Below are 24,839 nucleotides of genomic sequence, written 5' to 3' on the forward strand. Positions count from 1 at the left end.
CGAGGTTCTTGTCTCACAGAGTCGAAGAATGAATCTCGTGGACAAAGGAGAGTGAGCAAAGCAATCGAGTTTTATTAAGCAAAGGTACAGAAAAAGCTCTCAGGAGTGAGATAGGGTTGCCAATGAGGGCTTTTCATCTCTGGCCTTTTATTAGAACTTTACATCTGGAACTAGACATGACGCTTATACATTGTGTGAGAATCTTTGTTTATTGTGACATCTGTGATCTATAGATATGTTTTGCTAGGTCTGGTTAATCTTTATAGTTAACTTCTCCTTTGAGGCCTGATCCTTTTTGTGGTTAATTTCTATTTTCTGTGGTTACAGTGTAATTACTAGAAAAACATGTTACCCCTAGCAGTTGGGACAGGGGTTCTGGTTTTTGTTCTCTACCTCTATTTTTTTTCTGTCCCTGTATCTGGATACCTGAAATACCCTCCCAGCCTAGTTGGGGCCCCTGTTCTTTCCCTACCTGAAGTCCCTCCCTATTCAGCCTGAGCATTGTGGCAGCTGGGTTCTAAGAACGATTGTCCTGAGAGGAGCTGGATCCCTGTTCTGATCCAGCCTCAGAAGTCACACAGAATCATTTCCATGGTAGTCTTTCCACAGTGGCTGTTACAAAGTCCCTCCCGAATTCAGGGCATCTGGGTGGCGCAGTTGGTTAAGGGTCCAATTCTTGGTTTTGACTCAGGTCATGATCTCAGGGTCTCACGTTAAGCTCCACACTCAGCATGCAGTTTACTTGAGATCCTCTCTCCCTCTCCCTGCATCTCCTGCTTGTGCTCTCTCTCTCTCAAATAAATAAATCTTAAAAAAATAAAATAAAAAATAGTCCCTCCCAAGTTCAAAAGGAGGGCAAACAGACTCCAGAACCTGGGCAGTGACCAGGTTCTGGAATAGCATAGGGGACAGGAAATATTGCCATGACCATTTTTGGAAAATACCACCTGCCACCCTGGGGATTTAACCCAGGCTAGTAGGGGATGCGGAAGGGTTCCCGGAGGAGGTGGCATTCTAGATGAGTTCTAAAGGTTGTGTAGGCATTCGTCATGAAAGTCAGACGGAACAGCTGTGCGAGGGCCCATCGATGGGAAGCAAGGTGGTTCATTTGAACTTAGAAAGCGCGAGAGACAGAGACGCCAGGATTGTGGGACTGCAGAAGAGTCGGGGGGGGGGGCAGGAAGGTGCAGGATAAATGTGCCAAGGTCAGAAGAGGCAGACCACTCATCCTTATGGGAATGAGTTAAAAATGTTGGTCTTGGCACTTAGCACTGGTAAAAATCACGCATGGGTTTTCTGCAAGGAGCTGCTTGAGCAGCTTTGCATTTGGAAGCAAATGCCCTGGTTGCTCTGCAGGGAAGTGATTGGAGGGCAGCCAGGGAGGGTGCAGGGAGGCTGCTTCATCATTTAGAAGGCCGATGGTGGCTTAGGCCAGGAGCGGGGGCAGGGGAGGTGGAGAGAAGGAGGTGGAAGGGAGCGATACTCAGAAGGTGAGGCAGAGAGAATGTGGTGCTGGGTAGATGTGGGGGGTGAGCAGGAAGAAAGCTTCAAGGATTCATGGCTCCCAGCCCAGAAAGGGATTCAGCTCAGTTTCAGCACATTCCTGTATGAACCTCAGCTAAGGCGGCCTGAACCCCTTGAGGCCACCAGATGTCCGGACCGTCATTCTCACATCGGTGCCCTCCTGGCAATCTATTCGTCACTGTCCTGGAGGGCCAACTGTACGTGTGGGCTTTTGACACGCCGCGGGGTCCTCACTCATTGCCTCCCCGCCTCCAAGGAGTATGAGTCTATTCACATTTCAAGGATCACTTTTAGTTTTCCGTTCTTTTTACAGATCTCATGCGATCTGAGGAAACCCTCACTCATTTGGAGAACAGGAAACCACAAGCCAGTTCTACCTTGGGTGTGTGTGCATGCCTGTGTGTGCGTACATTCAACATGTAGACAATAGTACACAAACATCTCTCACTTTTATTTTTATTTTTATTTTTTTAAAGATTTATTTATTTATTTATTTGACAGAGAGAGAGAGATAGCCAGAGCAGGAACACAAGCAGGGGGAGCGGGAGAGGGAGAAGCAGGCTTCCAACCCAATGTGGGGCTGATCCCAGAATCCTGGGATCATGACCTGAGCTGAAGGCAGACGCTTAACGACTGAGCCACCCAGGCGCCCTCTCACTTTTATTTTTATAAAGCATAAAAATGCTGAGTTTTTTTTCCTTTACTGTTTTCATCTACACAGATGAAATTAAAAACCTTAAAGTTGACCGCTTAGATGGACCAACACACATTTCCCACCATTTCACAAACTTGATAGCATTATGGTAAAGTTCATAGGTAGGTCTTTCTTTGGACAGTATTCTGGCAAGGTTAAAAAGACAAGATCAAAAGATCCTACTTTGAACTGAGTCTTTCCAGATGGCAAGCATTATGACCAAAATCTCTAAAGTCCAGAATCACATGTTGTGGCAGAATTCTAAAGCAGGCCCCGAGATTCTCACCCTGGTGTGTGTACCCTGCCTAATCCCCCATCCTGGAGTATGGGCAGGACCGGTGAGTATAATGGATGACACTTTTGCAACTAGGTTACAGCATGTGGCAAAGGTGAAGGGATTTTGCAAGTGGGTTTAAGGTCCCCTTGAGTTGATTTTGAGTTCACCGGAAGGAAGATTATTTTGGGTGGGCCTGACCTAATCAGGAACATCCTTTGAAAGACAATCTGGAGGTCAGAGCCTCGAAACAGCAGAGGTGGGATCCTGCCGGCCTTAAAAGAGGAACCAGCTGTGTCGTGCCTGCCTGTGGACAGAGGCAGCCTTTAGGGGCTGAGGTCCACAGTCTTGCAGCAATGAGGAGCTCAGCACTGCCAACAACCTGAATGAGTATGGATGAGGGCTGTGAGCCTCTCAATGAGATCCCAGCGCGGCTCGTGAGACCCCGAACAAAGAACCCAGCCATAGTGAGCCTGGACTCGCAACCCACAGAAACTGTGGGATCATACATGGCTGTTATATGCAGCTAAGTGTGCGGTACTTTGTTGTGCAGCGATGTATAACTAATCTTTATGAAGTCATCTTGCCAAAAATGTTTACCTTGTGATTGTGATGTGTTAAAAAACAAAATTCAACTGAGTAAATTTAAAGATCAAATTTACTTTATTCAGTGATTCATGAATTGGGCAGTATCCTGTCTAGCAAACAGAAAAGAGCGCCAAGGAGCTGTAAAAAATGGAAGGATTTTATAGACAGAAGGGGGCAAGAAAAAACAGATTATCTTATCTTTCTTTGGGGGACGGAGGGGGTCCATCAGGTGGATTACCTCACTAGTGCTGACCAGGAAATTCCAGACTGACTGGTTAAGATTCCAGTCCTGGGAAGGGCTATTAAATTAGGTATTAAGTGTTGGTTTGTTGGGGCGCCTGGGTGGCTCAGTCGTTAAGCGTCTGCCTTCGGCTCAGGTCATGATCTTGGGGTCCTGGGATTGAGCCCCCCCATGGGGCTTCTTGCTCAGCGGGGAGTCTGCTTGTCCCTCTCCCTCTGCCCCTCCCCCCACTTGTGTGTGCATGTGCGCACGTGCTCTCTCTCTCTCTCAAATAGATAAATAAAATATATATATATTTTTAAAGATCTTATTTGATAGAGAGAGTGACAGAGAGAGAGAGCACAAGCTGGGGGGAGGGACAGAGAGAGACGGAGAAGCAGATTCCCCACCGAGCAGGGAGCCTGATATGGGGCTCCATCCCAGGACCCCAGGACCATGACCCAAGCCCAAGGCAGACGCTTAACCATCTGAGCCACCCAGGCGCCCCTAGATAAATACAATCTTAAAAAAAAATCTGTTGGGACTCCTAGGTGGCTCAGTTGGTTAAGCATCTGCCTTCAGCTCAGGTCATGATCCCAGAGTCCTGGGATCGAGTGCCGCATCAGGCTCCCTGCTTCTCCCCCTCTGCCTGCCACTCCGCCTGCTTGTGCTTGCGCTCGCTCGCGCTCTCTCTCTGGCAAATAAATAAATACAATCTTCTTTTTTTTAAAGATTGTATTTATTTATTTGAGAGAGAGAGCACATGAGGGGGGGAGGGTAAGAGGGAGAAGCAGACTCTCTGCTGAGGCAGGGAGCCCAATGCGGGACTCGATCCAGGGACTCCAGGATCATGACCTGAGCCGAAAGCAGTCGCTTAACCAACTGAGCCACCCAGGCGCCCTATAAATAAAATCTTAAAAAAAAAAAAGTTTCCTCCTGTCTTATCCTTCTTTAAAAAAAAAATCCGTTAAAGTTTTACCTTGAATGTAATCAAGCCTTAAGACCAGGATCAGCACACTTTTCTGTAAAGGGCCAGATTGGCTTTTGGAACCATACATTCCGTCACTAATGAAAGCTGCCATAGGCTATATGTAAATGAATGGGTGTTGCCATGTTCCAATAAAACTTTATTTACAAAAACAAGTGGCATGCCTGCTCTAGAATTTAAGAGACAAAACAAGGGGGCGCCTGGGTGGCTCAGTCGTTAAGTGTCTGCCTTCGGCTCAGGTCATGATTCCAGGGTCCTCGAATTGAGTCCCGCATCGGGCTCCCCGCTCAGCGAGAAGCCTGCTTCTCCCTCTCCCTCTACTGCTCCCCCTGCTTGTGTTACTGCTCTTGCTATTTCTCTCTCTGTCAAATAAATAAATAAATAAAATCTTAAAAAAAAGAGAGAGAAAACCACGTGTAACATATGAACAAATCTTGATTAAGTCCTAGTTTGAAAAAAAAACAGCTATAAAAGATGTTTTAGGGCTGATTAGGAAAATTAGGGATGCCTACTGATGGATATTAAATATTAAATAACAACTGTTCATTTTCAAAGGTGTGTGGTTATGTCCGAGAATAACTATTCCTGAAAAGATGTCTCCTGATGTATTTTGGCATCACCAGAGCAGAAATGAGGGTGAGGCAACTGAGGCAAGTTCACTCAGGTGCAGGGTCAGATCCCATCTTTAATTTAAAATGTTGATATTTTGTTTAATGTGCATTTTTTTAATCCATTTTGAGTTTTTTAAGAATAGTAATAAAATATTACTTACTTTGATTGCTGAGTTTTTTGGTGCGCCCTTAAACCTTGTGCCTGAGGGGCACCTGGGTGGCTCAGTTGGCTAGGCGTCCGACTCTTGATTTCAGCTCAGGTCATGATTGAGACGTGTTGGGCTCCACGCGGAGTGTGCAGCCTGCTTGGGATTTTCTCTCTTCCTCTGCCTCTCCCCCAATCCTTGTGCTCTCTCGCTGTCTCACTCAAAAGAAAAAAAAAGCTTTGTGCCTGAGATGAGACCCTCACTATCCTCACCCAGTCCTGGCCCTCACTTTGAAATGTCTTAGCAGAAGATTGACAGTGATAGGACAACTGTTCAGTCTTGATGGTGAACAAATGCATGTTCATTGTCCTCATATTGCAACTTGGCTGTAGGTCTGAACATTTTCATGTGGGGATAAGTGAATAAATTAAAAGTCTGTAGACTTTTATTTTTTTATTTTTTTTTGTAGACTTTTAAAATAAAGTAAAATTTGGAACAAATAATGCAATATATGTTAAGAAAGAAAAAAGAAGAAGAAGAATGTAGCAGGAGGGGAAGAATGAAGGGGGGGAAATCGGAGGGGGAGAAGAACCATGAGAGACGATGGACTCTGAAAAACAAACTGAGGGTTCTAGAGGGGAGGGGGGTGGGAGGATGGGTTAGCCTGGTGATGGGTATTGAGGAGGGCACGTTCTGCATGGAGCACTGGGTGTTATGCACAAACAATGAATCATGGAACACTATATCTAAAACTAATGATGTAATGTATGGGGATTAACATAACAATAAAAAAATAAAAAAAATAAAAAAATAAAATAAAGTAAAATTTAAAAAATAAATTTAAACTTAAAACTTAAAAAAATAAACCCCAAACTTACAGATACAGAAAACAGATTGGTGGTTACTGGAGGCAGAGGATAGGGATGATGGGAAAAATGGGTGAAGGTGGTCAAAAGTTATAAGATAAATCCAGTTATAAGATAAGTAAGTCCTGGAGATGTCATGTCCAGCACGGTGACTGTGGTTTATGATACTGTAAGGTATATTTGAAAGTCTCTAAGAAAATAGATCTTAAAAGTTCTTATCACAAGTGGGGCGCCTGGGTGGCTCAGTCGTTAAGCGTCTGCCTTCGGCTCAGGTCATGATCCCGGGGTCCTGGGATTGAGCCCCACATCGGGCTCCCTGCTCAGCAGGAAGCCTGCTTCTCCCTCTCCCACTGCCCCTGCTTGTGTTCCCTCTCTCACTGTGTCTCTCTCTGTCAAATAAATAAAATCTTTAAAAAAAAAAAAAAAAAAGTTCTTATCACAAGGGGCACCTGACTGGCTCAGTGGGTGGAGCACGTGACTCTTATCGCAGGGAAGGTGAGTTCAAGCCCTACATTGTGTAGAGATTACTTAAATAAATAAATCTTAAAAAAAATAAATAAAATATTTTTTTAAAAAGTTCTCATCACAGGAAAAAAATTGTAACTGGTGCTGGATGTTAACTAGATTTATTGTGGTGATCATTTTGCAATATAGGCAAATATCAAATCATTATGTCATTTACCAGAAACTGATACAGCGTTATATGTTAATTATATCTCAATTTTAAAAAGTCTCTGGAATTTCGTATAAATTAATTCCTGCTGCAACTAGAGGGGTGTATATTCCAATCATCTTGGGACAATCCAGTTTTTTTCAGTTGTCAGGAGTAATCTTTTAAAGCCCCACCTTTTGCTCTCAAAAGTGTCCCAGTTGGGATGCTATGTTACATGGTCCTGTTTAGTGTAGGAGAGCAAGGTGGGGATTGCGATAACCTTGTTTTCATCCTGGCTCGGCCATGGCTGGAGGACCTCGGCTAAGTTACACCTCCTCAAAGCACAGCACTTGTCAAACATTCATAGCAACCCAACTCTTTCTCAAATGAGAGATCACTGCAAAAAACTCCAACAGAACAACAATTCAGAGTTGCATTTTATTAGTAAAATTTCTCTTCTACGTTCAAAGTAGTATTTACGTACAAGCAATGGATTCTCACTGAGGCTGTTGAGACGGGCACACACATTTTAAACTCCAAGTTGTAGCTGAAATCTTACTCTGTTACAACATCCACTTTATTTCTGCATTGGGCAAAGCCCCTGGTTCACAGAAAGGTGGTGGCAAAGAGTAGTTGGGCTCCCATCAAAATCTTAGTTAAATGAAGGAGAATCCCAAGTTAGTTATCTCCAACACCTTAAAACCTGCTGCCTCACCCAGCTGGCCATGCATTTTAAAATTCCAGTTTAAAATATTTTTTCGAAATGGAATTTGATGCTAACATCTGCAGAACTGCCAAAGCCCCCCTTGGAACCCTAGTTTGGGAAATGACTGAAGAAGACAGTCAGTAGGGTCACACCCAGCTGCAAAGTCTCTGTTTCTAAGGTTGCTTTTTCTGAAACTCTCTGGAATCCAACAAAGAGGAGAGGGAATAGCACCTTGAAGTTTGGACTTTCCTATCTTTATAGCAAAAGCCCCAGAAGCAAGTGGGGGCTTTTGGAAGGCTGCATGCAAAGAAGCAAGATCCATTTTAGTGGAACAGAAAGAATTCCTCTGTTGAACTTGGGGAGAGCAGAGATGGTCCAAAAGGTCAGCAAAGAGATGTCGGTAGGTTTTTTTGTCCACTTCCAAGAGCCTCCAGGTTTTGAGATAAAAGAGCATCTTTATCCTCAAAGTTTGGGAGCCAGGGAGTAGGGATGGAAGAACTACAACAGGTTTATTGTTTTCACGCTGGCTTGTGTCATGAAGTCAGCTCCCGATCTAGAGACACACAGGCTAAATGTGCCTGTGGATGTAAATTTGAACCAATCGACAACTTTTAAAAATGGGAACATTTTGCATAAAAGTCTGGGTTTCTGGCTTTGCTTACAACAATAGGAAGCTCTTGCTGTTTTTCCCCACGGCCATTCTGAGTTAGAGTCAGGGTGCCCATGTCCACCCTGGAGGGCAGAGCACGCATCCTCCACATGACCCATGGTCTCCATCATTCTCTGCTGCTCTCCGGTGCACGGCGATCATCTAGATTACTCGCTGGCCCCTGGGGGCATTGGAGTGTGCCACCTGTGGAATGGTCATGCTTCTGAGACTAAAATTAGAGGGAGGTGGTCCAACAGGATGGGGACAGGATGTCTCCTGGCTCTCTTTTCCCAGAGCTCTTGCACCTCAGGCTTGTGAGCTTGAGCAAATCACAGCTACCTACCAAGGCTCAGTTTCCTTGTCTGCAAAATGGATGCAGAAACTCCTGCCCTCCCTGAAGTATAGGCTGTGACAAGGATCAGACAATAGCACCTGATGCTTTAAAATTATAAAGCTGTATGGTCCACATCTGTGGTTTGATCAGTCTCATATCCATCCATCCTCCCTTTGCCTTGTACCGCCCCCCCCCCCCAGCTCCCCTCCTGGGATTAGCCTCTCCCATTCTCTGGCAACATGGGTGGGTGGTATTGACTCCATCCTCAGCCTTGGTGGGCACTGGGTCAGGCTGGCCAATCACAGCACCGCATTCTCCCAGAGACAGGTGCAGGAGCCCACAGGGGCCAACAGAATCAGGGCCAGCACTTTGATTCAGTCTGCTGGCAAGGGGAAGGTCTCTTTTCTACTGACCTTGGCTGTCATATTCCTAACCTGGGGGTAGCTAGTCTTTGACTGCAGCCAACAAGGAGAGAAGAATGGAAGGGTGGCGAGAAACAGGTTCTGAGTCATATAATCTGAGGCTTAGGGTCCAGATATACATCAACACATACATACTCTTTGCATCAGCCATATTGAATGGGTCTAACTCACTGGAGTCCCATGCCTCCATTGGCGGGTTCTACACTAGCAGGCAGATTTGTGAGCGTTTGTTTGATTTGCATTCATTTCCCTGGGTACTTGCTGATCTCAAGTCCTGGAGTGTTCCTGCAGCAGCTGCTAGCTCTTCTCTCTGTCTGGATTTGACCTTCCACACTGCCTTCTTGAAGTTCTTGAGAGGGTCCTGCTGTGACGTTCTTGACGAAGGGCACTGGAAACGCTGGCGGATGAGATAGCCGTGTCTAGTGGGGGCAACGAAGCCATTGGAAGTTGGGATGATCCTGTTCACCACAGCGTGGACAAACTGGACAGCCAGCAGGGTGCCTTTTGGGGGTGGAGGGCAGGGCACTAATGAGAAAATGGGGGCTACAGAGATCCAATCTCACCCATTGGAGAGTTGGCTGCATGGGGTCAAATCCTTCCTATGCCCCTTACTAGCTTACGCACAAATTCTAAACTCTTGGAGTCCCTCTTGCTTCATCTGCAATATGGGGATGACAACTAAACCCACCTACAGAGGGGAATTCTAATATTTGAAGAGGTCACGTGTGTCAGGTGCTTTAGTATTGGTTTCAGCCCAGAGTGAGCTCAGTAAATATTATTTGTGGAGGAGGAGGAGGAAGAGAGGTTGTGAACCTGCCTGGGATGGGCTTGTAAGGCCACACTCCACAGATCTCAGCTTCTGAGCCATCTGTGACGTTTTGCCAGGCATCTTTGCCATGAAGTAGTAGACTACGATATATTTGATTGCATTGTATTTGATTACAGTGCATTAAATCTACCTGATCTTCATTCACTCACTTGCTTTGTGACCTTGGACAAATCTCTTAACCTCCCTGAACATCAGCTTCTTCACTTTGGCACCTACCCCCCTTCCAGTGTCATAAGGGGTCCTTTCTCTATAGGAGACCATGTAGGAGGGTGACAAAGGTGACCATGGGGACCAGGCAGACCAGCTGCGAACCACTGCCTACCAGTTACTCATTGTGTGACTTTAGGCAAGTCACCCCATTTCTCAGAGCCTCAATTTTTGCTTTGTAAGATGAGGTAGCTGTCAAGAGAATTAAATAGCTCAGTGACAGTACCCAGTACACAAGAAATGCTCACTGTCATTAATACGCCTTTAGGGTAGTACTGAGCAGACCAAGAGATGTGGGGTTTTCAAAGTGGTTGGTCTTAAGCAAGCTGCCCCTATCATTTACAGGCCCTGGGGCAAGAGAAGGAGTCAAGGCCCATATCCTATAAGGCACAACATGTAAATGTTGCAAATCTAGCTAATAAACTATTAAGTGAAATTTGCTCTATCCTCCTACACTGATGGATGTACCTTTGGAACCACCTGGAAGGTCATGTTTGGGTGGAGAATTGTCAGGCTTCTCAGTTCCATTATAGAATGTAATGGTGTGGGAGAGACAGTCCCCAGCTCTTTGCAGCTTGGTCCTCTTCTCTTCCCATACCTGGCTCTGTCTTGCATTTCTAGGGCCCCTCACATATGCATGCGAAATGCCTACCCAGCTCACACATCCAGACTCCATGCTCATCACACCATGGCCACCCCCCAAGTCTAGGGGTGCTCACAATAGGGGGCACAGTCCACCCTCAGAAGGATAAGCCTGGGAAAGAGGCCTGCCCAGGCCCTAAAGAGGGCACCATCCCAGGTGGGGAGAATGTTTTGGGGTTCCAGGTACCCAGAGCATGGGTCTAGAAGAGGAGATGTAGCTCCAGGGGGGGCCTGTCCCCTTGACCTGCAGACACCTCTCTCTAAGTAGCTCCCCCCAGCTAGGGAAGGCCAGGGCAGGGCCCTCCAACATCCAGAGCCCAACACAAGGCCTCCTTCTCCAGATCTAAGCTCAGTCTTGCCCTCGAAGCAAAATGACTCACCGTCTAGCACACTCCAGACGATGATGGAGCGATCTTTCAAGCCCGCATACACATACTTGTCATCCATGGAGAAGCAGACACACTGGACTCCTCTACAGTAAGAATTCTGTAGAAAAAGACAGTGTGATCTGGAGTTCATACTGGGACACCCAGGAGATCCACCGCAAGGCATTTGTGTCAGAAGCCAGGCATGTAAGCCTCCCATGGGGATGGATCCAATGAAACCCTGAAGAGATGGGTATATTGCATCACCAAGATTCCCAGGACCAAAACATGTTTTCATAGGGATTGGACTGAGAGGTTTGCAGACAATTTGCACTGGAGAGCAGGAATTATGGGATTTAATATTCTAAGTGACCTCAGTTCTACAAGCATTAGCTATCATGGTCTTTAGTTAAAGGCTATATGCTAAATGCAGCACAGCATCCTAGATTGGGTCCTAGACCAGGAAAAGGAAATTCACTGAGAAAAACATATGCTCCCAATGAAGTTGGTAGCTTAGTTAACAATCCTGTCCCCATGGTAATTTCTTAGTTTTGACAAATGTGCTCGAGTTACGTAAGATGTTAACATCAGGGAAGCTGGATGAGGAGGAGGTAGAGGGGAACCTCTGTACTATCTTCACGACTCCTTTGTAGATCTAAAATCATTCCAAACTTAAGTTCTTTATTTTTTTTTTTTTAAAGATTTTATTTATTTGACAGAGAGAGCACAAGCAGAGGGAGAGAGAGAGAAGCAGGCTCCCCGCTGAGCAAGGAGCCCGATGCGGGACTCCATCCCAGGACCCTGGGATCACGACCCAGGCCGAAGGCAGCCGCTTAACCGACTGAGCCACCCAGGCGTCCCTAAACTTAAGTTCATTTAAAAACAAAGATGGTGGGGGCACGCCTGGGTGGCTCAGTCCGTTAAGCATCTAACTCTTGATCTCAGCTCAGGTCTTGATCTCACGGTCCTGAGTTTGAGCCCCACGTTGGGCTCCATGCTGGATGTGGAGCCTACTTAAAAGTAAGTAAGTAAATAAATAAATAAATAGGGGCACCTGGGTGGCTCAGATGGTTAAGCATCTGCCTTCGGCTCAGGTCGTGATCCCAGGGTCCTGGGATCGAGCCCCACATTGGGCTCCCGGCTCAGTGGGAATCCTGCTTCTCCCTCTCCCCCTGCTCATGTTCTCTCTCTCTTTATCTCTGTGTCTTTTATTTTTTCAAGCTTATTTATTTATAATCTCTACACCCAACATGGGGCTCGAACTCACGACCCTGAGATCAAGTGTCACATGCTCTACCGAATGAGCCAGCCAAGCTCTACAAGACTTACTTGACCTTCCTAAATAGCAGCCCTTGCCACTCTACCCCATTTACCTTGCCCTGTTTTTTTCTCAAAGCTCTTGTTGTTCCACAGCCCATCATGTATTTGCATCTTTGTTTTTATTTCTTTTATGTTATTTTTTAAAAAAGATTTTATTTATTTGAGAGAGAGAGGGAGAGCCAGAGAGAGAGCACGAGTGGAGGAGAGGGGCAGAGGGAGAAGCAGACTCCCCACTGAGCAGGGAGCCCGACGTAGGGCTCGATCCCAAGACCCTCAGATCATGACCTGAGCCGAAGGCAGATGCTTAACCGACTGAGCCACCCAGGTGTCCTGCTACTTTGTTTTTATTCCACAAACACTTATGGAGCTCTGAGGACATATCAGGAGCTCCCCTAGGGATGGGGGCCACCTCTGTAAGCAAAACACAGAAAGATCCTGCCCTCCCGGAGCTCACACTGTGTCCCCTCCGAGAACGTGGCTCCAAGAGGCAGGACAGTGTGTGCCCTGGCCATGGCTAGAAAGGGGCCTGCCACAGACCGGGCAATCAAAACTGTCAGACGCAAGAACAGGGGTCAGGATTAGGGTAAGGAGGGTGAGGCAGGGGTGTGCCAGGGCAGGATTTGATCCCGTCTTTATTTAAAATGATATTTTGGGGGGCGCCTGGGTGGCTCAGTCATTAAGTGTCTGCCTTCAGCTCAGATCATGATCCCAGGGTCCTGGGATCGAGCCCCGCATTGGGCTCCCTGCTCAGCAGGAAGCCTGCTTCTCCCCCTCCCACTCCCCCTGCTTGTGTTCCCTCTCTCGCTGTCTCTCTCTCTGTCAAATAAATAAATTTAAAAAAAATCTTTAAAAAAAAAAAAATAAAATGATATTTTGGGGGCGCCTGGGTGGTTCAGTCAGTTGAGCATCTGCCTTCAGCTCAGGTCATGATCTCAGGGTCCTGGGCTCGAACCTGGTGTCGTTGGGCTCCCTGCTGCTTCTCTCTCTGTTCCTCCTCCCTGCTCTTTCTCCCTCTGAACAAATAAATAAAATCTTTAAAAAAATGATATTTTGTTCTTTGTGAATTTTTTGCATTTCTTTCGATCTTGGTAAACATTATATTAAAATAGCATCTCTCTTGATTGCTGAGTCTTTTGGCTGCCCCTTAAACCCTGCTACCAAGGTGAGCGTCTCTCACTGGCCTCACCCCGCTCCTGACCCTGGGCTGTGGTCCTTGGTGTGCACTTAATACAGGACACCTGTCCTCAGCTTTCTAATGCCAGGACCTCGCGTCACGTGGTGTGCGGGCCACGCACCATGTAGCTCATCTGGAATCTCCACTTGCAGGCCTGTAGGTCCCAGAGACACAGCAGGGCTTCCTCGGACCCGCTGACCACCAGCTGCTCCTTGTGGCTGACCTGCATGCAGGTGACCTGGCTCCCGTGGGCCTCCAGAGGGAACACTTTGGAGTTCGCACACTCGTAAAGGAAGAGGTCACCACTGGTCATGCCGTAGATCACGCGGTAGTCGGCCAGCACGGCCACGCTGGATATGGTCTCAGGCAGCTGGGTGTAGAAGGTGTAGGTTGGCCCGTCGATGACGGGACAGGGATCCCCGGGTCTGATGTCCAGCACCAGGACGATGCTGTCATAGGCGATAGCCAGGCGCTCCTCGCCTTTACTTAGGGCCATGCATCTGATGGCTTTCCGGGCCTCAGGAGGGGGGATGCACATCACATCCTGTCTGGAATTCAGGGGGAACACCAGGACGACCCCCGAAACGAGGCCGGTGAAAAGGAGATTGGCCTGCTGGGCAACCTCCAGACACCTGACCTCATTGGAGGTGTCCAGGGTATCTTGCTCTTCCCCTGCCACCAAGAGAAGACCATGTCAAGAACAGCTCAGGGGAATGCTCGTGCCACAGTTTTCTTATTTTTAAGGATTTTAAAAACTGCTTTCATGATCCATACTCCCCAACTTCTCCACTGCAATCCCCCTGCCTCCACCCCCGTCCTCCCATTTCCTCAGCGCCCTGCCTAACACCTTCCGAGGACTTCCTGCTCCCCATCAGCACAGATGGACAAACAGACATGCATGATCTCTCATCCCAGACCTTCCCTTTACAAACGTCTGGAGAGGGTCAGAGAGTAAATATTTTGCCTTTCGGGCTGTATGAACTCTGAGTGCAAGCTCTTAACCCTGGTAGACAAATGGGCTTTAGCTGGCGCACCCGTATCTCACGCCCCACCGTGCCCCCTACCTTTGTGCCCGGCTTCGCCCCACAACTAGCAGGCAGGCATCTCAAATGTTGTAACCTCATCCGTCTTGCTCACTGCCAACCCCAGAGCCTGGCTCGACGGTCAGCACTAACCAAACATCTGCCAAACCCATGAATGCAGGAAGGTGAGAGTGAATCTCTTTTCTCATAGTATTTTATCATTAACAAGGAATTTCTGTACCTCCATTCGCCCCGTGGAGGTTACAGCAGACACAGTTGGTGACGTGCCCAGAACCCCGTTACCCAGCCCCCAGGCTGCCCACTGCCCTCAGGGGAAGGGAGCCCCTCATCTCAAAATGTTTGGGGGGCCGTGCCCACCACCCAGAATGGGCTGCAGCCAGTGACTGCCTGATATGAGGATACAAAAGATGGGCCCTCTTGCTTCACGATGGAACAACTCTGAGCTGCAATTTATACTCCAGGGCCCCCCTGGGATCAGGCTGAGCCCACCTCCTTGTTCAGTCCTCTCCCTGCCCCTGCTTGCTTCCCTCACTCCCTTTTGGGTTTCTCCGAGAGCTCCCCTCAACCCACCCCTTGTGCAAACATCCCCATCACATGCCCTGCTTCCCGGGATTGACAACTGGATGGTCGATTACCCACGTGCTGGAAAATTTACAAAATCAAGTCCTGATCTCTGGTTAGCCACTTTCAACCTGACTGGAGTTATGGGGGTCTTATGGACTGAGTGTGTCCCCCCATATTCACACGTCGAAATCCTACCCCCTAATGTGATGGTGTTGGGAGGTGATGAGGTCATGAGGGCAGAGTCCCCACCTTTATACAAGGGACCGGGGAGCTTGCTTCCTTCTCTATGCTCCTGTGAGGACATAAGAAGAAAGGGAAAGGGGCCATCTGCAGCCAGGAGGCCGGCTGTCACCAGACACCGATCTGCCAGTGCCTTGGCCTTGGCCTTGGCCTTCCCAGCCTCCAGAACTGTGAGAAATAAATGTCTATTGTTTAAACTGCCCAGTCTGTGGTGTTTGGTTCTAGTAGCCCAAGCAGACCAAGACAGGGGCTCTGGCTCTTCCCCACACGAACAACCAGGCTTATATCTCACCGACCTTCTGCCGAGTCCCAGATGGTGACTTTGTTCTTGTCCCCAATCTTGGGGAAGTAAATGTAGCCTCCATTGTGTGACACCGCAGTGAGGCCAGTTCGGTCCAGAAACGGGGTGCAGGCCCTCGGCTTCTGAATGTAGGTGAGATCCCAGACTTTAAAAGACGAGGACTGCTGGGAAGCAGATGCCACCAAGGCCCCATCCCAGGCCAGCAGGCTCATGGGGGCCCCGACGCCTTCCAGAATGTCCAGCAGGGTCCCCTGTTCCGACAGACTCCACACCTGAGGACGGACAGCAGAGGGCCAGAGCTGACTTCTTCCTTCTGCTGTCACAGCGCAGAATATCTGCATCTATTTGTCCACCTAAGGCGGAGTCTCAGGCTGCAGTTCAAGGGCCTTCACCAGCCCCTCAAACTTCCCCACACCTCACCAATCTGCTACCACAGCAATTCTCAAAATGTGATCCAGGGAACCCCTGGAGGGTACCTCCAGGCATCTTCAGGAAGGCATGCAAAGGCAAAACGGTTTTCATAGTAATTCAAGAAGTTATTTGCCTTTTCTACCCTCTTCCTCTCACGAGTGAGCACTGGAGTTTTCTAGAAGTTATGGGACATGTGTTATCACAAAAAGTAGAATGCAGAATTAAATATGAGAAACCAATTCATCTTCTACTAAGCCAGACATGAAAGAGATTTGTCCAAATGTGCACCAATGACACTCTTCTCATGAGTTGTTTTGTTTGTTTCAGAAACTATAGTTATTTTCATAGAAGTCTGTTATTACATTGACATGTAATGTTCATGAATCGATGGATGTGTATTTTTGGATTTCCTCATCTCTAATTTTTAATATGCTAACTACCAATAGATACTAACTGCAAGGTGGGATCCCAGATTGGATCCTGGAAATAAAGAAAAAAAGGGCATTGGTAGGAAAGCTGGTGAAATCAGAACAGAATCTGCAGATCAGTTAATAGTATTGTCCTAATGTAAATTTTTTAGTTTTGATAAATAGCTCGGTGGCATGAGATATTAATATTGAGCAAGCTGGGTGAAGAGTAGATATTTATATATGGGGGCTCTCTGTGCTTTTTTGGTCAACTCTTCTGGAAATCCTAAAATTATTCCAAAATAAGTCTTTGTTAAAAAAGTATCAATCAAATTGATGTAACCCACATAAACAAAAGCTCTTTGGGGTCCTCAATAATCTTTAGGAATGTAAAGAGGTCCTAAAGCCAGAATGTTGGAGAACTGCTACTTTTTTTTTTAGAGAGAGAGAGAGCATGTGCACATGAATGCACATCCATGCATTTAAGCACAAGGCGGTGGGGAGGGGCAGGGGAAGAGAGAATCCTCAAGCAGACTCCCCGCTGAGTATAGAGACCCACGTGGGGCTTGATCTCAAGACCCTGAGGTCATGACCTGAGCTGAAATCAAGAGTCAGATGCTTAGCCGACTGAGCCGCCCAGGTGCTCCGAGAACCACTACTTTATCATGCGCTTCTCTCACCGGAGTGAGAACTTGGAGCTCAATGGGAATTTTCCTCCACGTCCCCCCACCCTGGCCCCACTCTGAAGCCAAAATCCTCCCAGGTTTTCAGGTTCGGTGGGAAGGCTGTATCCTTTGTTGAACATTTTGGTAACTCCTGCCCCCCCACCCCCAGGCCTGTCGAGGGGTCTCAGGGGATCCCTCCCCCACATCCTCCCAATGACCTGCCCTGTTTCACCTGCACTAGTTTCTGTCTCTATATTTCGAAGCCAAAAGACCCCTAAGGAATCATACTTTCTATTCCAGAGGCAGAGTGAGGATGACCCCTCACCTGAATGAGTGCATCCCGGGACCCAGTAATAATCAGATTGTTCTCAGGACCAAAACCGGCTGTCTCTACTGTGTCCTCGTGTTCAAGGTCGGTGGCCATGAATCGATGAAACCCCTGTGGGTCAGCCAAGAATATCCGCACAGATCTTCCAAACCCTGAAATGGAAGGCATGGGATTATCCCTGTCATTCCTGGAGGAGCTCGAGAGTAATTCCATTCAGTCAACAAAGATCTTTCTGAGCACCTGCTATGAGGAGGGGGAAGGCATACAGTGTCGAACGAGAGAGACATCCTTACCTAGCCTATAGTTTCGGGGAGGGGAGCAGCTGACCACAGGAATCAATAAGCTCACAGAAAACAGCCAAGTTATTTATTATCCCAAGACTCTTCTTTTTCAGAGGGCTGGGACTGCCTGTTTGGGCTGCTCGTGGCATCCCAGAACCCAGCACAAAACTGGACATAAGGCAGATACGTTTTGAAGACAGAAGGGAGGGAGGAAGGAAAAGAAAGCAGTTACAATCTGTGATGAGGACAATGAAGGGGCAAAATAAAGGATTCTTCTCTGGAGCCTTTGGAGGGAGCATGATTTTGGACTTCTGGCCTCTAGAACTGTGAGAAAAGAGATTTCTATTTTGTCAAAGCGACCATGTTTGTGTGGTCATTGGTTGCAGCAACCACAGGACATTGGAGCGGACATTTGAGAAGGGGATTGGCACTGGAAGAGTGGGGAACAGCGTGGGATGAGCGGGAGGTAGGAAAGGCCTGCGTATGTCTCAGGAGCAACACAGAGACCAGTGTGGCTGAAGCGGAACGAAGGAGCAGGAGATGAGGAAGAGAGAGGGAGAGGGTTGCTAGATTTAACACGAAACAACACAAAACCAAAAACCCAACGGACAGTTCAATTAAATTTGAATTTCAGATAAACAGTGAAATTGTGATTAGTATAAGTGTATCCCAAATATTACGTGGGATATTTTTATACTGAAAATTTGATTTGTCGTCTATCTGAAATTTAACTGTATTCTGTATTCATTTTCTCTGGCACCCCACCCAAGGCGACTTGCTCATGTGTGTTCCAGATACGGGCTGGGCGAATGCTTTATTAAGAGGACCCCTGGCAGTGCAGGAAAGTGGGCTAAGTCCAGATTATGCAGCTCTTCCTGGGCCTGCAGCCCTGGGGGTGATGCTGTGGGACTCTGGGCTATGCACCTGGCTTGCACCAGCTCAGCCTATACTATGCACCTGGCCCGCACCAGCTCAGGTCCGTTTCCCGGAAACCCCAGAATCAAGTCAGCACAGGAGAAGCTGGGGGCTGAGAGTCCATCTTACTGCCTCTCCAGGCCCTCCGTGGAATTGTTTTACTGAACTCCACTTGAACCTGAGGCTCACACAAAAGGATGTTATGGGAAGCGGATCAAGTGCATCAGGGTATCTGCTATCCAAGGATATCTGCATTCCATTCTTGTGCGGTGGGGGATTAACTCCCCAGGCCTGGGCTGTCCACATCCTGCACACGAATGGTTTGGCCCTTGCTGGGCTCCTGAGAGGTGCCCTCTAGGCCCCTAGAATGTGCTGCTTGATTAAAGTGTCCTTGTTGCCTGAGGCCTTGGGCCACACGGGATGGTGTATGTTCACATGTGATCTATGGTGGGAGCTCTGGACACGGAGTATCAGTTGGACCTCAGGGGGTATTGGAGACCGAGGTCAGCTGTGCAGGTGGTCAGCTGGGTCTACATAACCGACCCCCAGTAAAAATCCTGGACAGCAAGCTAGGTGAGCTTCCCTAGTTGGCAGGACACTGTTGTCACACCCTGTTGCTAAGAGAATTAAGTGCTGTCCACATGTCTCCACGGGGAGGGGACAGCAGGAAGCTCGTGCCTGGTGCCTTCTGGACTCAGCCCCACGCACCTCTACCCTTCGTTGATCTTCATCTGTGTCCTTTGGCTACAATAAACTGTGAGCATGAGCCTTTCTGAGTTCTTTGAGCCCTAGCAAATCACCGAACCTGACGGTGATCTTGGGGACCCCTGAGCTGCAAGTCCGTTTATGACACTTGGAAGAAATCTCTGCCTGATCTTAGCTGAGTCGGGATCGGGGTACATCTCCTGAGCAACAGGTGGGTTCCCAACACTGTGGATGGAGAACCTGCTCAGGCTTCTCCTCACTGGCTGCTGGACAGAGCCACACTTGCGACCCACTGTGACAAGGTTCTAGGTCACTGAGGTCCTCGGTGCCTTCGGCCTCAGTCCTAATTCCATGTTGTGCCTCTACCCTCCCCCCATTCCCATTTCCCGTGCTGCATTTCACACATACTTATGCCACCTAAAATTCTTTTGGAAACATGATGGAAGATGCATTATCAGTCAATCATCCATCAGTCAGCCTCAGAGGCTAAGTGTCTATTTATTAGACCTGTGATCTCTGTGCAGGTGTGGTCACCACGAGCCACGTGTGGCTCTTACTGTGGCTGAGCCAAGTTGAGATGAGCCGTCAGTGGACACCACATGCCGGGTTTCATATCCTTCGCAATGTGAAATAGACCGTTAATAATTTTTATATTGATTTCATGTTGAATTTTTGGATGTGTTGGATTCAACAAGATATATTATTAACGTGAATGACACCTATGTCATTTTGCCTTTTTAAATAGGGTCATGAGGACATTCGGTTATAAAGGTGGCTCACGTTTGTGGTTTGCCTTACTGGACAGCACTGGTCTCCCGTTGTCTTTGACCCCTGGAAATGGATTTATAAAAATCAGGCTGGGCGCCTGGGTGGCTCAGTTGGTTAAGCATCGGCCTTCGGCTCAGGTCATGATCCCAGGGTCCTGGGATGGAGCCCTATGTCAGGCTCCCTGCTCAGTAGGGAGCCTGCTTCTCCCTCTGCTCCCTGCTTGTGCTCTCTCGCTATCTCTGTTATTATCTCTGTCTCTCTCTCTCAAATAAATAAATAAAATCTTAAAAAAAAAAAATGAGGCTGATTTTAGGGTAATGCAAATACCCTATCTGAGATTACGATGGTAGATATATGTCATTACATGTCTGTCCAAACCCATAGAATGTACAACATCCAGAGTGAACGGTATGATGATGTGTCGATGCAGTTCATCATTTATAGCAAATGCACCACCTGGTGGGGGGGAGTGTTGATATTGGAGGAGGCTGTGAGCGTGGGGGGGTGTAAGGGGTATATGGGAAATCTCTGTACTTTCTGCTCAATTTGGCTGCGAACCCCAATCTGATCTTGTTTTTTTAAATATTTATTTATTTAAGTAATCTCTACACCCAAGGTAGGGCTTGAATTCACGACCCTGAGATCAAGAGTCACACGCTCCTCTAAAGAAACCAGCCAGGTGCCCCCCAAAACTAATCTTTAAAAAATAGTCTTTTAAGGGGCGCCTGGGTGGCTCAGTCGTTAAGTGTCTGCCTTTGGCTCAGGTCATGATCCCGGAGTACCAGGATCGAGCCCCGCATTGGGCTCCCTGCTCAGCGGGGAGCCTGCTTCTCCCTCTCCCACTCCCCCTGCTTGTGTTTCCTCTCTCACCGTGTCTCTCTGTCAAATAAATAAATAAAATCGTTAAAAAAAATAGTCTTTAAAAAAAAAATCAGGCTGAGGAGTATCTGTTGGTCACCTCCCAGGAAGCCTTCCCCGACTGTTTCAGACTAAAGAAGGGAACCCTGTCACATGCTCCCATAACCCCTGAATCTTGTCTGGTCATCACACCAACCACTCTTCCTCGTGGCTACCTTACCATCTGCTAGCCTGGGAGCCCCTAAACGCAGGGGTCGCGTGGGCTGGCTCACCCCTGAGTGCACCCCATCCTCCCAGGCGGCCCCCCTCCATCCCTGTCCCTGTGTGGCAGGGATAACCACCCTCATCTCAAAGATAATGACCAGGGGTTGGCAAACTATAGCCATGACCTGCGACTGGCCCGCCATCTATTTTTCTATGACCCATGAGCTCAGAAGACTTTTCACATTTTTAAATAGTTTTACAAAAATAAAAACACGATTCCTGTTTTGTGACAGGTGAACATGATACGAACTCCAAATTTCGGCCTCCGTAAACGGGGTCTGAGGGGCACACAGCCACGCCCACGTGAGATAGCATCTGCAGTGGCTTTCACATTACAGGGCAGGCTTGATTTGTGGCCACAGAGACCACTGGGTCTGCAAAGCCAAAAATGTGTACCGTGCCGCCTGCTGCAGAAAAGGTTGCCATCCGCTGGTCTAGGACTGTCTCTCCAACACTCCCCGCCCCCCCCCCCCCCCCCCCACCAAGCCCCTCTGCTCTTGCAACCAAATCTGGAGTTAGCTCCTCATGGCTCCGAATAAGAGCTAGACGCTACCGGCAGCGAGAAGGGACTCGTCTTCAGAGAGTACAAGGAACCTCACGGCTTCCGGAAGCTTCTCCAGCAGGCTGTCTCCTTCAGGGGAAACCTGTGCAAAGTCAAGGATGCCCATCAAGCATTTCCACAGGGTGAAAGGTCCAGGGCCAGGAGCTTGGCTGCGAGGCTCTACCGCTCACCAGCTTCGAAGCAAGTGCCTTAGCCCTTGGATGCCTTAGTTTCCTTATCTGTGAAATGGGCGATGATACAGGACCACTGCATAGGGCCATCATGGGGGGGTTCCTAAGGTCTGTTAAACATCTGCCTTCAGCTCAGGTCATGATCTCGGGGTCCTGGGATCGAGTCCCACATCGGGCTCCCTGCTCGGCGGGAAGCCTGCTTCTCCCTCTCCCACTCCCCCTGCTTGTTCTCTCCAACCCCCTTCACAAATAAATGAAATCTTAAAAAAAAAAAATTAAACAACAATCCTGTATAAGATAAAAAAAAAAAAAGAAGTATCCAGAGCACACTATGAGCACCTCTTCACCTTTCCTGCCGTTCTCCCTTCCCCCCAGAAGGGACTGTTGTCTGCTTTGCTGCATCCATTTGCATAGATCAGCATTTACACGACCATCCTTTTTTGCACCAACCATCAGAGACACTGTTCTGCAAGTTTTTCCCTGAATGTGTCCGGGGCAGTGGTTCTCAAGGGCTGGGGAGGGCAATTCTGTGCCAACCCCGCCGGCCGAGGACCGTTGGCTGTGTCCAGAGACATGAGTGCCAACAGTGACCCACACTGGTCAGCCCCCAGGAGACACCAAGAGATGTTTCCTGAACCACGCTGAGTTAGTTGCAAATCCCTAAATTAAGAAACCAAATGTCATTTACGAAAAGATCAAAGGGGAAGTGGTTTCTCCCAACTTCTAGGACATCTGAGCACGTTGGAGCTGAGCGGTGTGGGCATCATACTCAGGAGAGAGACTTACCAAAGAGATGGAGCCCTTGCTAAACCCGGCCACCAGCTTGCCTTGCTTCTGGACCGAGACCCCACAGGTAGGCGTTTCTTCTTTGATGCTGGATAAGTGTTGCCTCCCCTGCAGTTTTCCCGCGGCTGAGCTCCACAGACTGACCACGCCAGCCTCGGACACGGTCAGCAGCGTGGCCCGGGAAGCCAGCACGCCTGCGCACATCCAGCGGTCAGACGCATCTCCCAAGATACGGAAAACCAGCTCCGCAGTTGCCAGATGCCAAGCGCTGACCTGATGGAATCATGGAAAGGAAGGGCAATCTCAGCAAGAGACCTGGACTGCAAGTGTTCCGGAGTCAAATGCAAAACCTGGGCTTTTTCAGAGGGCATGCATTTTATTTTCAACACTGTTAGTTCCAAAAAAAAAAAAAAAAAAGGCAGAGGGAAGAGGTATCCTGGATTAGATCCTAGAGCAGCAAAAGGACATTTGTGGAAAAACTGATGAAATCTGAGTAAAGTCTGAGTGAGATTGATAGAAACTTTACCAGTATTAATGTCTTAGCTGTGACAGATGTACCCTGGTTATGTAAGATGTTGACATGACTGAAGACTGGGTAGACGGGCATATGGGAACTCTCTATAATAGCTTTATAACATTTCCATGAACCTAAAATTTCTCCAAAATAACAGACTTAAAAATGGGGAAAAAAGTCAGCCGTAACGTATGCATTCACGTATCTGTTCACTACAAGTAATTCTTGATAACGGCAGGTTTCATATTTAACCTCACCAAAAAAAGTACCTTTTAAAATCAATAGTAACCGGGGCACCTGGGTGGCTCAGTCGGTTAAGCGTCTGCCTTTGGCTCAGGTCATGATCCCAGGGTCCTGGGATCAAGCCCTGCATCGGGCTCCCTGCTCGGTGGGAAGCCTGCTTCTCCCTCTCCCTCTGCCTGCCGCTCCCCCTGCTTGTGTGCAAGAGAGAGTGTCTGAGTGTGGGGAGGGGCTGAGGAAGAGAATCCAAGCAGACTCCCCACTGAGCGCCGAGCCCAAAGCCGGCCTGGATCTCACAACCCTGAGATCATGAGACCTGAACCGAAACCAAGAGTCGGACACTCAACCCAATAAGCCACCCAGGCACCCCTATTATTTCCTATTTCTTTACTGTGTTTTCCAAACTTCTGCTGATAAACAAAGTGATTTCTTTAACCAGTTTTGAAATCAGTCAACACCTTCCTAATATTTAAGCCCGCTCTGTCAATAACAGTATAATGTAAAGCTGCGTGACTTCAAATTCTGTAGTCGTCCCTTAAAAAAAAAAAGTAAGAAGAAACAAGTGAAATCGATTTAAATAATATATTTGGTTTAGCCCTATGTCCAAATGTTACCATTGCAACACATAATCAATATCAAATCACTACTGAAATCTTTTACATTATTTCTATGGTACTAAGGCTTTGAAAGCCAGTGTGTTTTGTACTTACGGCACATCTCAATTCAGAATAGGCACATCTCAAGTGCTCAGTAGCCGCATCTGGCTGGTGACCACCCATATTGGACAACACAGTTTATAAGCTACCAATATTACTTATGTTAACATCTGCCCGTTACTAATAAAATATAATAATAGCTATTAAGTATTTGGTGCTTACTATGCACCAAGCACTATGCCAGGTGTTTTAGTCATTATCTCATCAGGTAGACGAAGAATGGAGGCAGAGAGGTATGGTGATATGATCAAGATCACTCAGCTTGCAAAGAAGTCAACTGGGAGTTAGGTACAGATTTTTTCCCCACGCCTTTAGTTCCTAAGCTTTCACCCACTGTTCTACTGCATCTCTATTCATCACACAATCAGATCACAGGGTTGTAATTGACATAGAGGAATAACACAGCAGAATACAGATTGTTTTCAGATGTATGTGGAACATTTACCAAGAGAGACCCTAAAATGAGTCTCAATACATTTGACAGGATTCATCATACAAATGAAATTAAGTCAGGAAAGAAAAAGGTAAGCTACCTGGGAACCTTTCAAATATCTGGGAATAAATAGCACACTTCTAAATAGCCCATGGACCTGGGGCACCTGGGTGGCTCAGTTGGTTAAATAGCCCATGGACCAAAGAGCAAATCAAAAGGGAAATCTGAAAATGTTTTAAACTGAAGGTAAATGATAATATGACATAGCAAGGTTTGTGGGATGCAAGTAAGGCTGTACTCAGAGAGAAATTTATAGCACTAAAATGACCGAATTAAAAAAGATTTGGGGTGTCTGGGTGGCTCAGTCAGTTAAGCCTCCGACTCTTGATTTCCGCTCAGGTCATGATCTCATGGGTCATGAGATCGAGCACCGCGTCAGGCTCCCTGCTGAGTGGGG

General features: G+C 47.6%; 1 protein-coding gene across 1 annotated transcript in view; it reads right to left on the minus strand.

The window, feature by feature from the left end:
- Positions 1-6,987: 6,987 nt before the first annotated feature.
- The window catches only part of NWD1 (NACHT and WD repeat domain containing 1), a 60,065-nt gene continuing 42,213 nt past the window's right edge, over positions 6,988-24,839 (minus strand). Inside the window, 7 exon segments of the mRNA XM_078054074.1 lie at positions 6,988-9,175; positions 10,733-10,838; positions 13,333-13,883; positions 15,355-15,631; positions 17,168-17,322; positions 21,515-21,605; positions 22,480-22,752. Of these exon segments, the coding sequence (XP_077910200.1) occupies positions 8,874-9,175; positions 10,733-10,838; positions 13,333-13,883; positions 15,355-15,631; positions 17,168-17,322; positions 21,515-21,605; positions 22,480-22,752 (1,755 nt within the window). The 3' untranslated portion in view covers positions 6,988-8,873.

Source organism: Halichoerus grypus, chromosome 1 (assembly GCF_964656455.1).
Source record: "Halichoerus grypus chromosome 1, mHalGry1.hap1.1, whole genome shotgun sequence".
Lineage (NCBI taxonomy): Eukaryota > Metazoa > Chordata > Mammalia > Carnivora > Phocidae > Halichoerus > Halichoerus grypus.